Source organism: Oncorhynchus clarkii, chromosome 16 (genome assembly GCF_045791955.1).
Source record: "Oncorhynchus clarkii lewisi isolate Uvic-CL-2024 chromosome 16, UVic_Ocla_1.0, whole genome shotgun sequence".
In the NCBI taxonomy this organism is placed as follows: Eukaryota; Metazoa; Chordata; class Actinopteri; order Salmoniformes; family Salmonidae; genus Oncorhynchus; species Oncorhynchus clarkii.
In genome coordinates this window covers 19,547,464-19,565,694 of record NC_092162.1, presented here as the reverse complement: position 1 = coordinate 19,565,694, position 18,231 = coordinate 19,547,464, and the positions used below count along the sequence as shown (strand labels likewise).

At 39.8% G+C, this 18,231-nt stretch overlaps 1 protein-coding gene across 3 annotated transcripts; it reads left to right on the top strand.

The window, feature by feature from the left end:
• Positions 1–4,138: 4,138 nt before the first annotated feature.
• On the top strand, positions 4,139–13,956 carry LOC139368131 (uncharacterized). 3 transcript variants are annotated; one of them, XM_071106716.1, is made up of 7 exons: positions 4,139–4,290; positions 8,283–8,321; positions 8,734–8,955; positions 9,263–9,553; positions 11,009–11,503; positions 11,799–11,915; positions 12,065–13,956. In XM_071106716.1, exons 1-7 carry the CDS (start codon positions 4,257–4,259, stop codon positions 12,574–12,576), a joined length of 1,710 nt encoding a protein of 569 aa, XP_070962817.1. In that variant the 5' UTR covers positions 4,139–4,256; the 3' UTR covers positions 12,577–13,956. The 3 variants fall into 3 exon arrangements, with proteins under 3 accessions (XP_070962817.1, XP_070962816.1, XP_070962818.1); XM_071106715.1 differs by having other exon boundaries at positions 4,185–4,290; positions 11,793–11,915; positions 12,065–13,950; XM_071106717.1 differs by lacking the exon at positions 8,283–8,321 and having other exon boundaries at positions 4,205–4,290; positions 11,793–11,915; positions 12,065–13,950.
• The last annotated feature ends 4,275 nt before the right edge of the window (positions 13,957–18,231 follow it).

Sequence of the window (18,231 nt, the reverse complement as noted above, 5' to 3'; positions counted from 1 at the left end):
GTGGTTTTCCACTTTAATTTTGAGTGTGACTCCAAATCCAGGCCTCTATGGGTTGATAAATTTGATTTCCATTGATCATTTTTGTGTGATTTTGTTGTCAGCACATTCAACTATGTGAAGAAAAAAGTAATTAATAAGAATATTTCATTCATTCAGATCTAGGATGTGTTATTTTAGTGTTCCCTTTATTTTTTTGAGCAGTGTAATATAACTAAATATATACTATAGAACTGAAATTGTGAATTGTGTGCACTTTTTCTGTGGATTTGTAGACTCCTTGGGTTGAATTCAAATGTAAAGATTAAATAATTATACCTTTAAATGACAAGAGGGTGAATGACAGTCGCCTACTCAAAGGCATTTAATGGTGTTTTTTGCAGTTTTTGAGAAAGTAACTAGTTTAGATGCAAAATGGATATGAGTCAGTAACAAGGTTTGCATCCAACCATTTATTTCAGATGAATGACCGGATGCATAAAAAAATAGTTATGACAGGTCATTTTCTCGGTATTGGATCAGTTTGGGTCTGTAAAATGTATTATGCGAGAATTGGTGGGGGAAAAGCCTTAACGCACAAATATTGATACAATAACTATCATATCAAAGTAAACTTGGAGTTACGCGAGGATATGTTGTGTGGTCCTACCACTACTACTTGGGAAAGCATGCAGTTTATTAGGGTCTTATTCTGGTGACGTGATGGTTGATAGAAAAACCATCATGTAAGATTGGAATCACACGATGATGTTGTAGCCTAACACGACATTGAAAAGCATGCAGAGTTTATAGGCAGATGGAATAAGTTATTATGACCTTAATAACTTATTTCATAACTTCATAACTTATGGCGATTAAGTGCATGTTGATGAGCTTCGTGCAAATGTTCAATAAATATCGAGGGTAGGCTATTGTGTGAATGATGCTGGTGACATGATGATCGGTAATTGGCTGGCAATTGTTTTTTAAGGATGTTTATTTTATTCATTTCTCAACGTATAACCTAGAGCATGTTCCCAAACCAGTGTGCAAGTATGCTATTTATCGCGACAGTTTTAGTGGGAAAAAAATCCAGATTTGAAAATGCAATGGAAACACATTAAACTTCAGTTACTATTCCATTTAACCCATCTGAACAATACAGTTCTCTTGACATGCCATATTTGAAGTCCACATCTTTGGACTAAAATTTGTATAGCGCCTCATAAATCATCACATATTTCCCAAACATTAGGCTACTGTTACGGCCCTCCCTTCTCTTAATTTTCAACTCTACATTTCACAGCTTTTCTCTTATTGAATTAAACTCCGACATTGTCTTTTTTGTCTCAGTGGATCGACGTTAACTTTTTCTGCCCAAGTCCCCAAAAGTATCTTGTCAATTGTCGTGTATTTGACACACATAGTTAGGCCCTAAAGCAGATACAAATGAAAGAAAACACTCAATGTAGCCTATAGATATGAATTGCACAATAATTATATATTTATGGATTTTTAATGCATTGTTTTCTCTTTATTCAACCCGCACCCCCTACACGCTCGTCATCCACACAAGATTTAATGACCCTTAACCCACCCACCCCACGGATATAACCACGGGGAATGCGGGTTATGAGTCAACCAGCGCATCACAAGCAGAGGGAAGATAAATGACTTACACCAATGATAGAAGGACTCATATCTCCCGGTTCCTCTCTATAAAGTGCCTTTAAAGTTGATATTTAAAATGGCCTCGTAATTACTTCTGGAGTTGATTCTACATTTAGTATTCATTTCTAGGCCCTGAATTTCCCATTCCATTTAAAAAGGTAGTCTGCCGTTTGGACAAGAAACATTCTATCACGCTGCATGTGTCCACAGTTGCGCATTTTAGTACCAGGTGGATACGGGGTATTTCCCAAACTCTATAAGATAGAACTACATTTCTAAATGAATAATCTGTTGAATAAGACATGATAATGGATATACAAAAGGATAAATAAGGGTGCATCAATAATTTGGGGAGCTATAAGATATATTAAACTACAAACAGCGTTACAATATTTATTAGAATCATTATCCCCTTTATTTGCCAAATACATTTACAGTGCCCATAATAAGCATTGGATTTATATTGTATTTTATTTAACTAGGCAAGTCAGTTAAGAACAAATTCCTATTTTCAATAGTGGGTTGACCTTCAGGAGCAGAACGACAGATTTGTACCTTGTCAGCTCGAGGGTTTGAACTTGCAACCTCCCGGTTACTAGTCCAGCGCTCTCTAACCACTAGGCTACCCTGCCGCCCTTAATCACCATCCTCAGATCTCTAATCACAGCCATTCAACTCCGTAACTGTTTTAAAATCAACATTGACCTCAGCAAAATCCTCTCCAGCAACTGAGTTAGGAAGGATGCCTGTATCCTACTAGTGAATGGGTGTATTGATATACCACCCGAAACCGAACGAATAACTTCACCATGCTCAAAGGGATATGCCCATCTACCAATCCGTGCCCTTCTTCTCGAGGCATTGGAAAAACTCCCTGGTCTTATTGGTAGAATATGTGAGTGAACTTCTGTACTCCACTGAGTGACCTTAAAGATAATTGAGTGTGTGGGGTACAGAAATGGGGTAGTCATGTTAACCCCTATTATTGCACACAGAGTGAGTCCATGTGACCCATTATGTGATTTGTTAAGCAAATGTTTTTTTCATATTTGTGATGTCTTCACTATTATTCTACAATGTAGAAAATAGTAAAAAATAAAGAAAAACCCTGGAATGAGTAGGTGTCCAAACTTTTGACTGGTACTGTACACATTATGAAGTATTTTGTGTAGCGAAGTGAAATAAATCACAATTAAATCCCTAGCACAGCCCCCACTTTGTAACGGAACAAAATGTGCATTACAAAGTGAGAAGGTTTGTAAGACGGTCAGTTCTGGTGACTTTTTAAAAATAAAATTATATAAAATATAATTTCCCCCTCCAGAAATAAACCCAAGAACATATTGGTCCATATTATCAGGCAGGTGTTATTTAGTAATAAGCGTTATCACCTTCTGTAGCCTAACTGATGCAGGATAGTGGCAATATATACATTGGCCGAGAGTTTTCCATCTGCATTTACCCAATTGAATTCGACTAATCATTTTCTAAATCACAAACTCTAAACATTAGATTGAAGCTAGTTAGCAACATAAGCATGACTTGAATGTCCCCCAAAAAACGTTCCAATGTCACTCAGGCAAGGATCATGTACTATGAATATAATGTAGGCCTACCTGTTACAGCTGACCCGTGTTACATTTAAACCCGGTCTCCCCTAAGCGTTCAACGCCATTGGCGAGGACTAACTGGCATAAACCATGTCCCTGCTAATAACTCAGGTTCTAAAATGGTTCAGTTCACTAATATTTTGGATATGAGAAGTAAGTAACAAAAGAAAGCCCTGGATGACTGACCATCCATGATATCAAAAGAATAGTTTTAACCATTGTTATGAGTCCATACAGTGTTTGCTTACATTTACGTTGTTTACAAACATTGAAGTAGATCAAGCTTATATTTTGGGTTCTGGTGGGATATGACAGTTGAAATAAGTCCATGAGGTGGTTTATACGTTATGTTCTTCAATAATCAATGGGTGTACATAATTAATTTCAAAGACTATATAATGAATTGGGTAGTGCACCAGCAGTTTCTCTTGTCATGTCAGTCATTGCAGACCTCAGAGCTATTTATAACTCAGAAATGTACAGCTCAACTAGTTCATGTCAGCTAATGCTTTTTAGCTAGGTTTATTTTTCAGCCCATTGATTTTGTTGTAATGTTTGAGTCACTCAAATATCACATGAACACATATAAGGCACGGCAAAATGTGTATAATAGCAGGAAATTAGCTTTAAAACTGCTTAATTTTCTCTGCACCCCATGACAAAATGTGTATAATTGCATGAAATTAGCTTTAAACCTGCAAAATGTTATCTCCGCCAACAAGAGGGGTGTGAACAGTTTGTGTCATGAACAGTGCTCATGCCCATAGACATAGAAGTGGAGCACGTGCGCGGGGGGGCGTGCAGAAGTTTGTTCGGGAATGTTCTACTAAAATCAATCAAAACAAAAATATTTTGGGTGTCTTCCAAGTCTCAACTTCCTCAACATTGTTCTGTCTGTAGCACAGCCCCCATATGTGTTCTCCATTCACTGTCCTCTCATTGTTAGTCACCCAGTCATTTCCCTGATGTGCAGATCTTAAGTAGGCATACTGAACAGCGATGGGAATGACATACCTTTTCCTGATATTGGCAGGTAAGCCCCCCATCTCCACCAATGAATGATGCTACCAGTCTTCTGCTCTGTTTAACTCTGCATACAATTGTTTTTCTGTTATATTATGACCAACAAAATGTTATGTTTATATTATGACTAAATATATACTATATAACTGGAATTATGAATTGTGTGCACTTTTTCTGTGGATTTATAGATTCCCTGGGTTGAATTCAGTATAATGATCACATGTAAAGATTAAATAATTATACCTTTAAATGACAAGAGGGTGAATGACAGTCGCCAACTCAAAGGCATTTAAGGGTGTTTTTTTTGCGGTTTTTGAGAAAATAACTAGTTTAGATGCAAAATGGATATGAGTCAGTAACAAGGTTTGCATCCAACCATTTATTTCAGATGAATGACCGGATGCATAAAAAAAATAGTTATGACAGGTCATTTTCTCGGTATTGGATCAGTTTGGGTCTGTAAAATGTATTATGCGAGAATTGGTGGGGGAAAAGCCTTAACGCACAAATATTGATACAATAACTATCATATCAAAGTAAACTTGGAGTTACGCGAGGATATGTTGTGTGGTCCCACTACTACTTGGGAAAGCATGCAGTTTATTAGGGTCTTATTCTGGTGACGTGATGGTTGATAGAAAAACCATCATGTAAGCTTGGAATCACACGATGATGTTGTAGCCTAACACGACATTGAAAAGCATGCAGAGTTTATAGGCAGATGGAATAAGTTATTATGACCTTAATAACTTATTTCATAACTTCATAACTTATGGCGATTAAGTGCATGCTGATGAGCTTTGTGCAAATGTTCAATAAATAGAGGGTAGGCTATCATGTGAATGATGCTGGTGACATGATGATCGGTGCTTGGCTGGCAATTTTTTTTTTAGGGATAAAAAAATATATATATATATCTCATCGTATAACCTACCCTATCCACCTGTTGTCTATACAGCATGTTCCCAAACCAGTGTGCAAGTATGCTATTTATCGCAACAGGTTTAGTGGAAAAAAAATCCAGAGTTGAAAATGCAATGGAAACACATTAAACTTCAGTTACTATTCCATTTAACCCATCTGAACAATACAGTTCTCTTGACATGCCATATTTGAAGTCCACATCTTTTGACTAAAATTTGTATAGCGCCTCATAATCATCACATATTTCCCAAACATTCGGCTACTGTTACGGCCCTCCCTTCTTTTAATTTTCAAATCTACATTTCACAGCTTTTCTCTTATTGAATTCAACTCCGACATTGTCCTTTTGCCTCAGTGGATCGACGTTAACTTTTTCTGCCCAAGTTCCCAAAAGCATTTTGTCAATTGGCGTGTATTTGACGCACGTAGTTAGGCCCTAAAGCTTAGGCTTATGCACTCAAGGCAGATACAAATGAAAGAAAACACTCAATGTAGACTATAGATATGAATTGCACAAGAATTATACATTTATGGATTTTTTATGCATTGTTTTCTTTTTATTCAACCCGCACCCCTACCCGCTCGTCATCCACACAAGATTTAATGACCCTTAACCCACCCACCCCACGGATATAACCACGGGGAATGCGGGTTATGAGTCAACCAGCGCATCACAAGCAGAGGTGGAGATAAATGACTTACACCAATGATGGAAGGACTCATATCTCCCGGTTCCTCTCTATAAAGTGCCTTTAAAGTTGATCTTTAAAATGGCCTCGTAATTACTTCTGGAGTTGATTCTACATATATTATTAATTTCTAGGCCCTGAATTACACATTCCATTTTAAAAGGTAGTCTGCCATTTGGACAAGAAACATTCTATCACGCTGCATGTGTCCACAGTTGCGCATTTTAGTACCAGGTGGATACGGGGTATTTTCCAAACTCTATAAGATAGAACTACATTTATAAATGAATAATCTGTTGAATAAGACATGATAATGGATATCCAAAAGGATAAATAAGGGTGCATCAATAATATGGGGAGCTATAAGATATATTAAACTACAACCAGCGTTACAATATTTATTAGAATCAGAATCACCTTTATTTGCCAAATACATTTACAGTGCCCATAATAAGCATTTACCCCCCTTGGATTTCTTCACATTTTATTGTTTTGAAAAATACTTTTGCCAGTGATTACAGCTGTGATCCTTTTTTGGTAAGTCTCAAGAGCTTTGCACACCTGTATTGTACAATATTTGTCAATTTTTGTAATTTTTTTAATTCATCATGCTTTGTCAAATCTTGCCATAGATTTACAAGCAGCTTTAAGTAAAACTGGAAATAGATATTAACCGTCTTCTTGGTAAGCAGCTCCAGTGAAGATTTGGCCTTGTGTTTTAGGTTATTGTCCTCCATGCTGTTTAATTTTATCCTGGGTTGCTGCCTCGCTATGTTGTTGTCTTAGGTCTCTCCTTATGTAGTGTTGTGTGTTGTCTCTCTGGTTGTCATGTGTGTTTTGTTCTATATTTATATTGTATATATATATATTTTTTTATCACCATCCTCAGTTTTCTCTAAATCACAGTCATTCAATTTCTTAACTGTTTTAAAATCAACATTGACCTCAGCAAAATCCTCTCCAGCAACTGAATTATGAAGGATGCCTGTATCCTACTAGTGAATGGGTGTATTGATATACCACCCGTAACCGAACGAATAACTTCACCATGCTCAAAGGGATATACCCATCTACCAATCCGTGCCCTTCTTCTCGAGGCATTGGAAAAACTCCCTGGTCTTATTGGTAGAATATGTGAGTGAACTTCTGTACTCCACTGAGTGACCTTAAACATAATTGAGTGTGTGGGGTACAGAAATGGGGTAGTCATGTTAACCCCTATTATTGCACACAGAGTGAGTCCATGTGACCCATTATGTGATTTGTTAAGCAAATGTTTTTTTCATATTTGTGATGTCTTCACTATTATTCTACAATGTAGAAAATAGTCAAAGTAAAGTCAAACCCTGGAATGAGTAGGTGTGTTAAATTAAATCCATTTCAATCCCCCTTTGTAACGCAACAAAATGTGCATTTCAAAGTAAGAAGGTCTATGAGAAGGTCAGTTCTGGTGACATTAAAAAAATAAAATGATCAAAAGTATAATTTCCCCCTCCAGAAATAAACCCAAGAACATATCGGTCCATATTATCAGGCAGTTGTTATTTAGCAGTTAGCGTTATCACCTTCTGTAGCCTAACTGATGCAGGATAGTGGCAATATATACATTGGCTGAGAGTTTTCCATCTGCATTTACCCCATTGCAATCACAAACTCTAAACTTTAGCTTGTTGCTAATTAGCAACATACTGATAACTTGAATGTCCCCAAAAAACGTTCCAATGTCACTCAGCCAAGGATCATGTACTATGAATATAATGTAGGCCTACCTGTTACAGCTGACCCGTGTTACATTTAAACGCCGTCTCCCCTAAGCATTCAACGCCGTTGGCGACATTGGCGAGGACTAACTAGCATAAACCATGTCCCTGCTAATAACTCAGGTTGTAAAATGGTTCAGTTCACTAATCTTTTGGAAATGAGAAATAAGTAACAAAAGAAAGCTCTGTGATACCCTCTTTTAACAGTGGCCATCAAAACTGCTTTCAAAATGTGTGTTTTCCCACGACTGCATTAAGAATGTTATACAATGACGGGGCATGCATTCTCTCCCTGTGTGGCACCCGCAATTTGAATGTGCCTCGAGAGGAATATTATTTTCTCACATAGAATACGACAAGCTGACCAAACTATTCTACTGGGGTTATCTGACTTTGCTGTTGCTACTCGTGTTGTTGGCTCAGAAAAGTTAATTGTGGACAATATTTTTCATTAGATAATTCAAACTGTGCATAACCAAAGGTAGTTTCTGGGGTCTCCGTTCTGCCTATCTTTCATTTGGATCATAGGTCGCCTCAACCCGCCCAGTTTAACACGCTACCACAGCGTAGAGAGAATGGGAAGTGCGTACAGAATTATGTAAAAACAATTTTTATTTTATTTTTTACAGTGTTTTCTGTTGTGGTCAAGAGTCAGCTCAAACCCCAGGGTAAGTACACAGCGTTTTACAACCCCACGCAACCAAAAACATGTATTTTTCACTTGAAGCCAGAAACCATACACGCCTATCTACCTAGTCCGCCCGCCAAGCCTCCACCTGCTCCCCCCGGACCCCCCTTCTTTCTGCTTCCGCCCATTATTTGGCACAATATCTCTGAAAGTGTGATAAAGGCGTTAGCCATTACAGCAACTTTCATATCGCTTCTAAAATGCGATGTCTCAAACGCTGATGCTTGTAATCTACCGCTAGGTGGCAGCATAAACCTAACCTCAGACTGCAGTTGGCAAGTTCCGATTTACAGTAGCCAGCAGTGACAAGCATAATATTGTGAGAATTCCTATTTGCACCAAGAGAAAAAAGCATCTCCTCCAACGGTTCTCTCTCCTGTATCTCTTTTCAGTTTCCATGGTCCTCACATTCAAGCAAGTCTACTCTGGGGATACAATAATTCTGAGTTGTGACAACAGCATAGGTAAGGTAAAATGGTTCTTCAACAAGGTTGAGGATCAAAATCAAGCCAACAAGACATGGAGCATAAGGGCTGTCTCCGCTAAGAACTCCGGCTCATATCAGTGTGAGAACAATGGACAGAAGAGTGACAACTTCAACATCACAGTTCAAGGTAAATATACCACGCCAACTCCCGAATGCCTAAGCCTCATGGACATATCGTTTCAGCTCAGTGGCATAAAATGTGGGTAGTTTAAATTAAGCAGAGAATTCATAAACTAACAGATATGGCAAGAGTTATTACACTTTTTTTATACAAGTATTGCTGTGTTCAAAATGCATGCGTCATATACATGCTGTTTTCATGCTCAACCTCAACCCTTACTTAAAAAATAAATAAAAAACTATCCCCTTACTTTACTTTTGAACCTTCCACTCCACTACAACCTACTCTGGACTCACCTGGGACTGCATCACAGAGTACCTTCCACCTGCTACTCTGTTGCTCAAGTCAGGGGAGCCAGTCATCAACATAGATGGCTCAGTAGTCCTGGAGCTGCTGGTGGAGGAGGATGAGAATCTGAAGGGATGGTGCTGTTGGGTGTACAAGGCTGGGAGAGTAGGAAGAATAACACTCAAGAAAAGTCTGACGACCGAAAATCACAAAGTGTTGACCTTTCAACCCAGCAAACTGAAAGACAACGTCGCCATCTACTGGTGTAGTGACGAGACTAACCTGAGGAGCACCCCCCTCACCATCAAGACCTCAGGTAAAACAACCATTGGTGGCTGCAATGTTTCCATAATTTCAATGGAATTGTGGAATAAATATGAACTCTCGAATTCATGTTTTGGCAATTAATCATCTCGATCCTAGAAACCCAGGACTAAAATATTGTGTCAAGTTCTCATACCATTATGTTACATACCTAGTCTGTCCACGATTAGGAAGAATTAAAGCCTCCTTGGCAAAGTGTTAATGGTTACAGTAGGCTGTGTCAGACCTCCAAGTTGTTGTAGCCTAGGCCTAGCTTTGACGCAAGGGCGTTTTCACACCTAGTCCTGAGCTATAGTTCGAATCAGAGTGCGATTATTTGTTACATTGTATTATTTTTCATTTCTTCCATTTCGTTTCACATTGCCAAATGTCAAACGAACTAAGATGTCTAAACAAATCACGTGATCATGCAAGTCTATTGTTTGTTGAGTTCATTGTTTATTGGAGAAAAATGGATGAAACTATGATTATCAAAAAGCAGAACTTGTGTCCCCCAAAAATTACTTTGGCTTTGGTCTTCAACAACAAAATGCGTTAGCAAACAGCGCAATAGCTGCTCTAACTGGGAAGTAAGTAGGCTATATTCTGTAGCCTATTGGCGCTTTCAACACAACTGAGAACTAAACAACAAAAGTTAGGTCAAATTATGATTTCATTGTTCTTCAGGTCGGAAAGTCTCTAGAAATATGCCAGAATTGTCCATTTGGAATTCCGAGTTGGATGGCCATTCAAAATATTTTTCACAGCTCGTTGTTTTCCGGAGCCATGAATTAAAACAAAAGCAAGAAATAGTCTAATAGCAAATGACTTACTAGAATAACTAAATAACTCACCAACAGTAACTTTTGAACCATTCAAGCTAGACACCAAACCGGCTTTCACATCTTCAGGCTATCCTAATTATTTCTAATTCTTTAACATCTTTATAAACTACATTTTCTTCAGGAACAGTACTTTTCTAGTTTGTATTTAAATCCTGTCAAGCCATTCCTGGGTTTCTTTCCAGTTGTGGGCGTCCAAGTTAAGAGTAGGTTTGTTTCCTGTTTTTCATGTACAGTATATTCTAGTTAAGTCACAGCGTTTGAGATGTATTGGCTTAATAGGTCTATCCAAATCACCTTGACCTTTTATGCTATACAACATGCTCATGATGCCTCTCCTTTGTTGCAGAACCACACACAAACCTTTACCATATCCAACCACAAGTCCTCCATAAATATGTGACATTTGTCATCTGCTTACTCTCTAACCGGGGAAAAGTACTCCTGGTGAAATCTAACCACCCAGTTACCTATCTTGGGTTCCTGAGCCATTTTTTTTGCTACTATACAGGATGTCTGCATCAAATGATAACCCTGTTTTATCTGATCCCTCCCTTCTCACTTTGCAACTATGCCCTTTTTTCTCTTCCTCTCTTCCACCTTCCCTGTTTCTATCTCTCCTCCAGACCGGGTCGTACGGATGATGATATTGCCTGGGCCTGCTCTTTTGGGGGAGAAACTGAGTCTGCGGTGTGTTGTGTCGGGGACCGACCGAATTAGCCACACTATATTCTACAAGGATAAACAGACGATAGAAGACGGTTCCAGTTCTTCTTATGTTATCAACAATGTGACCGAGTCCGACCAGGGGATATATAGCTGTCAAGCCACCTTTACGCGAAGCGACAAAGGAGAGCCAAACACAGTCAACTCAACTCAACAAGAACTGATTGTTTCAGCACCCCCTATGAAGGCAGTTGTCTCGGAGTCCGCTGGCCTGTCCTGCTCATGCTCCAGCTGCCCCAACGGCGCCTTCTATCACTGGTACTACAAACAGCACAATCCTCAGTGGCTACCTAAAGGCATCAGCGAAAGCTACACAGGTTTCATGCCGGCTGGTAGTTACGCATGCAGAGCAGTGTGGAAAAACGGGAGGTCTGCACTAAGCAATATCCATCATTGTGAGTTCTACACAAATGAGAGAACCTGAACATATATTATTGGAGCGTGAAAATATGAGAGTAGATTCTTGTTGAAGGACATGCCTGATAGAAGTTTGAAATATTCACATAAAAGTTAGTTGCTCAAGCCAGCTCTGCTTAAGCCAACTCATCATACAGTGTAGTAGGCCTATGATGTTTTTTTTTAGTGATACACTTGTCAGCAAAATTAAACAAAGTTAATAAACCTTTAGAATTGGACAAACCTAACATTGATCATCTTTCTGCTTTACTCATACTCATTTACTCGTGACAGATGACGTCGACGCTCAAGAGACACATGTGCTACTGATCACCATTGGGTTGATCGTCTTGGGGGTTATGCTGGTCATAGGAGCCATAGTCATGTATCGCAAGAGGAGGACTAGGGAAGGTAAGCCTACAACTGGTATCCTCAGCGCGTTTTTGTGTGCACAGACATACATGTATGTTTAAATGACACATAAGTCTTTTACATGACATCAACTGTTTACCATTCAAAAGTTCTTCGTTTAAAATGTATTTTCTGTGTTTCTCTGCTAGAGGCCATTTACCAAGATATGCCCCTGATGACAGTGAAGTCGCAGGATGGAGGAGATGGGGGGTACGAGGAGCTCCACAAAAAACATGGTACCAAGAGAGAGGGAGAGTACGACACCCTGAACACAACTCCAGCACAAGCAGCAGGAGGAGAGAAAACAGAGGGAGCGTACGAAGCGCTGAAGAAAGCGGAAGGAAAGGAGGAGGAGTACCACACCTTGGAGGAAGGAGCGGCGAAAGGTGGGGATGGGGGGTATGAAGCGTTGAAAAAGTCCAAAGATGAGGGAACTGGGGATCTGTACCACACCTTGGGGGCGAAAGGTGGGGATGGAGGGGATGGGGGGTATGAAGCGTTGAAAAAGTCCAAAGATGAGGGAACTGGGGATCTGTACCACACCTTGGGGGAAAAGGGGGCGAAAGGTGGGGATGGAGGAGATGAAGCATTGAAAAAGTCCCAAGATGGGGGAACTGAGGATTTGTCCCATACTTTGGGGGCAGAAGGAGGCAAAGAGTGAGATGGAGAGTTTGAAGCATTGGAGAAGACTAAAGAGGGGTATACCGATCTCTGGGAGCAGAAAGGGGAGAGGAGAAGTAGGCATAAATCTGAGACAATAGCAAGTCCTGTAATGACAAGAGGAAAGGTGGGGTGTAGGATCGGTGGCGTAGCGCAGTTTTGCAGGGCCCCCCGCAAGGTCCAAGCAAGGCAGTTTTATAGCTAAGCTATTTGACCCATTTTGCCATTAGGCTGAAAGAAAAGTTTGCTGTTTTAGAGCTAATTTCCTGCTATTCTACACATTTTGCCATGAATCTGAGAGAACAGTTTGTAGTTTTAAAGCTAATTTCCTGTAATAAAAATAAATAATTCCTCCCGAGTGGTGCAGCAGTCTAAGGCACTGCATCGCAGTACTTGAGGCATCACTACAGAGCCAGGTTCGATCCCAGGCTGTGTTGCAGCTGGCCGCGACCGGGAGACCAAAGAGGCGGTGCACAATTGGTCCAGCGTCGTCCGGGTTAGGGGAGGGTTTGGCCGCCCGGGATGTCCTTGTCCCATTACGCTCTATCGACTCCTTGTGGCGGGCCGGGCGCATACGATCGGCAGTTGTGCGGTGTTTCCTCCGACACATTGGTGCGGCTGGCTTCCAGGTTAAGCGAGCAGTGTGTCAAGAAGCAGTGCGGCTTGGCAGGGTCGTGTTTCGGAGGACGCATAGCTCTCGACCATCGCCTCTCCCGAGTCCGTACGGGACTTTCAGCGATGGGACAAGACTGTAACTACTAATTGTATATCACGAAATTGAGGAGAAAAAAGTAGGGGTAAAAAAAATACAAATAAATAATAATAATAATTAATGTCTTATGACATGTACATATGTTATCTGGGATGCCCAACCTTCGGAGGGTATCCCAACCCCCCAAAAAATGTAATAATTGTTTATTTTTGGGTTGTGGGAGGGGGGGGGCGTATGAAGCTAGTGTGTAGGATAATGCTTTTATCTCTGTAATGTGTGAAGTGTTTAAAAGGAGGGATTTCAATACTTACTTTTCTTTGTAATATTAGACATTTTCAGTATTGTTTTAGACAGATATCAACTGCAACACTGAAAGTTTGACAAAAAATGTTTGTATATGTTTTGGTGTTTTGATTTGAGCTTTAAGGCAAATATGCACTGTTCATTAATTAAGCACTTTCTCTTTTTTGGGTTACGAATTAAACCGAGTCTGTAATGTAAATAGAATGTATAAAACATATTATGCTTAAGTTGCACAGTATCTGAGATATCTAAATGCAGTACTCCAAACTGTATATTCATGTCATTTACAGTGGGCGGCAGTGTAACATTGGTAATATATCATTATGATAATTTAGTTTGCTGAAATAAAGTATTAGCATAATCAATTCTCGTGTTTTTTTGTTTGTTTTGTTTAATCAGGTTGTTTGATTCCCACACTCAAGATTAAATCGGTATCATTTTACCATGGTACTTTGGTGTACGTTGGTGCAGGATCACCTGTGCTGGAATAATAATGTTTTATTTTATTCCACCTTTATTTAACCAGGTAGGCCAGTTGAGAACAAGTTCTCATTTACAACTGCGACCTGGCCAAGATGAAGCAAAGCAGTGCGACACAAACAACAACACAGAGTTACACATGGAATAAACAAACATACAGTCAATAATACAATAAAAAAAAGTCTATATACAGTGTGTGCACTAAGCCATAGTGGCGAAATAATTACAATATAGCAATTAAACACTAGAGTGATAGATGTGCAAGTAGAGATACTGAGGTGCAAAATAAATAAATAACAGTATGGGGATGAGGTAGTTGGATGGGCTATTTACAGATGGGCTATGTACAGGTGCAGTGACCTGTGAGCTGCTCTGACAGCTGGTGCTTAAAGTTAGTGACGGAGATATGAGTCTCCAGCTAAAGTGATTTTTTCAGTTTGTTCCAGTCATTGGCAGCAGAGAACTGGAAGGAAAGGCGTCCAAAGGGGGAATTGGCTTTGGGGCTGATCAGTGAAATATACCTGCTGGAGCGCGTGCTACAGGTTAATATTTTATAATATTAAAATAAGGTTTGAGAACAATGGAATGAGAAGCAGAGTTTAATAGCACTAGACAAGATGGATGGGTAATTAACACGGTCTACAACTGGTTACTGTTTTGGGCCTGTATTCACAAAGCATCTAAGAGTGGATGTGTTTATCTAAGATCAGCTCCCCCCTGTCCATGTAATCTTATTAATTATGATTGAAGGCAAAACTGATCCTAATCAGCATCATGCTTTGTAAAAACGGACCTTGCTCTTAACAACCTTGAAGCCAGTAGCTTTGACCCAAGAAAAACCACTGAGAGGGAAGCTGAGTGAGCAGTGCTGGGCGGGCAGAGGAGGAATCCTCCTGCACCACACTCATCCATCTTGACTTTAATTTGCCGAACCCACTGTTCCCTCCAGGAAGCTCCTCAGCCCGGCGCTGCGTGTCAGAGAGAGACCTCAGCTAACCTGACAGCTTCTCTTTCCTCCCTCCTGCCTCACTCCCAGTCTCTCTCCCCTCAACCCCTAACAGAGAAATGCCAAGAGAATACAGAGTGCAGTTAGAATTCAGGTGTCATATTAAAGTACCGTTGTCTGATATCACTTACCAATGGCTCTCCCTTCCCCCCTCCTTTTCTCTCTCTGTCGGGCAAAGAGATTATCTCTCCCTGGTGTTAGACAACGACAAGAGAGGAAGGGAGAAAGAGAGAGAGAGAGAAACAAACAGGGAGAGAGAGAGTCCTGTCCCATATGACCAGTGTCGAAAACTATTTTCTGACATGACGACATAGACCCTACAATCTTGGAAAAAAGGTATCCAAAAGGGTTCTTCGGCTGTCCCCATAGGAGAACCCTTTTTGGTTCCATGTAAACCTTTTTTGGAAAGGGTTCTACATGGAACTCAAAAGGGTTCTACCTGGAACCAAAAGGGTTCTACATGGAACCAATAGAGTTATTTAAAGGGTTATCCTATAGGGACAGGCGAATAAACCTTTTAGGTTCTAGATAACACCTTTTTTTCTAAAAGTGTACACGCGCTCCCTGGACAATGGCAACGGCCTCTTTCAGATCCCATCAAAATCTTTATTTCTCCCTGACATTATCTCTAGCCCAGCGATCAATAGATGGAGAATAAATAGGTGGAGCGTATTAGTAATACGACACCTCGCATCTGGAGAGAAGGGTTCTTTGCCCGTTAGCAGCCAAACCAGAGGGAGAGGAAAGCAGGGGGTGAAGAAGGGAAAGTTGTGGGCTGACAGAGTGGGAAGCAGAGGCTTTGTGTAATATACAGTTTGTTCATTAAGCATTTGTTTAAAGATCATTTCACGATTCACATTCACATACAAACCTGAACAGGCTCACAGAGAAAATATAATGTAATGTTAAAAAATAATCATTTGTAATAATGTTGATAGTAGTAGTAACAATAATATGAATAATATAGTAATAATAACATTGTACTCTAGCTTTTTTTTCACCATATTTTTTCACATTAATATGTTTTTGAACATATACAATTGTACATTTTACAGGAAAGAACCAAACAAAAAGAAAATAAACAAACATTCAAAAAGACAACAGGAAAATCCCTAACAGTTATTATTCCTATTTTCCTGGAATGTGATTTTTATTTTTGATTGTTTACAGTATCTCCATATGGACTGAAGCAAATTCTCCAGTCAAAGCATCGGACCTGGGTCAAATACAAATAAAAAACTGTTAAATACTCGAGCTGCTCTTGAGTTAGTTTGCTGGTTTAAATCAAGGGCATCTCAAATACCTTCAAGGTTTTGACATACAGTATGTGTTTGATCCTAGTGACACACCTCTCTGCTCTACCAATGAAAACATGGGTTTTATATTTGGCTCACTAAACAACTCACAACGCTTACCATTAAAATGATTATTTCTGTACAGTGACATACATAATTCATTATTTATTGCTTTTCGACTAAGTGCGTAAAAATCACTAGCCTACAAATGTTTCTAAGTAGTAAAAGTCCAGTGCAGGCTACAATATAAAGGAAGGAATTGAAGAGAGAGATATTCCTCCATAGGAGAGAGATCTCAGTTCCCCTTCTCTGCTCTGTATGAACACCAGGGTCGTGTTCATTAGGGCGCAAGAATGAGCATTTCTTGTAGGATAAGTCCAGGTAGTTCCCCCCTGTTTCAATCTGTTTTTTCCCCGTTTGGTGCCTAATGAACACGGCCCTGCAGGAGAGGGAGCCTGGGGCTCCATCAATCCCATGGTTGACATGCACTGTCAGCAATCGACTGGTACATAGCTTCATGCACCATTTTGCCCTTCAAAGCAGTCACTATTTGATTGGTTCGAATGAGTGATTGATAGGGTCGTGGTGGGTGCTCGTTGGGATCACGACACCGTGGTCTCTCTCCCTCGGTGTGTTATTGCTTCGCGATGGCGGGCACAGGCTGGCGTGCGTGGGTTTTAGGCTCCTTGGTGCAAGAAAACAGCTTCTTCAGTGAGAGCGCACTGACACTGCAATATATCAAGCGTGACCGTCCAGACAAAGTGGAAACCGATACAATACAATAACTTCCAGACTATTGGAGGTGGAGAATACAGTATATATGGAATGCAGACTTTTTTGCGTTTTACGCGATTGTGAATGTTCCTTTGCCAAAACACGTTCAGACGTAAAACAGATCCGAAATGTCCTGAAGAGTCCAACAAATATATGTGAAATATGTACCATATACTGTACTTCTTCACTGTATTTTGTAGAGCTTGGATTGGATGGAGATGCTGTGTTGGTCTTTGAAGCAACTATTCTTCTCATCCTTCTCTTCCCATCTCAATTGACAATAATTTTCAACCAGGCAGACAGGTTAGGCCTAATATATACCTGTATATACAATTCGTTGACATGATAGACTGTAAAAGTGTGCTTATCGAAGTGACACTGTGGAAGCAACACTGAACGGACTAAAGATACTTCATTGTGACCAGTATGCAAGTCAATAACTTTGAATTTTAAAACTGCCTTTCACCAGATTAAGCAAACCAATGTTACAGCACAGAATACTGTGCTTTATTGGCACAAGTAATATATTTTTTCTTAAAAGTGAACATTATCATGAATTGATTAATTTAGCTTTCAAGGACGTTAGCCGCCAGATAGTGACGACATACATGGCCATCAGTTGTAGCTACATCTACTGATAGTCGTGTAACAAAAACTGTCACAAAAATCAGGCTCATACTCATTATGAAATAAAACCAGACTGACAACCCACATGGTGGGTTATAATAAACACACTGTTGATGAAAGTAACCAAACTAGGCCCCCCAAAAAAACCTCTTCAATAAGAGGTGTAATACCACTATCGACATAGAAGCTTTGGTGCCCTAAAATACTCTTAGAGAGCCTGTCACACATACGGGGCACAAACACAAAACACACTCACATAGAGTGCATTCAGAAAGTATTCAGACACCTTCCCTTTTTACACATTTTGCTACGTTGCAGCCTCATTCTAAAATGGATTAAATAAACAAAATCCTAATCAATCTACGCACAATACCCCATAATGACGAAGAAGGTTTTTAGAGATTTTAGAAAGTTTATAAAAAACAAAAACTATTTACATAAGTATTCAGACCCTTTGTT

What these genes read in the sequence shown, in the direction of transcription:
- LOC139368131 (XM_071106715.1), top strand. Translation starts at nt 4,257, where the DNA reads ATGGGAATGACATACCTTTTCCTGATATTGGCAG. An exon ending in CTTCAACATCACAGTTCAAG is followed by an intron (nt 8,956 to 9,262) that starts GTAAATATACCA and finishes ACTGCATCACAG; the next exon opens with AGTACCTTCCACCTGCTACT. An exon ending in CCTCACCATCAAGACCTCAG is followed by an intron (nt 9,554 to 11,008) that starts GTAAAACAACCA and finishes TCTCTCCTCCAG; the next exon opens with ACCGGGTCGTACGGATGATG.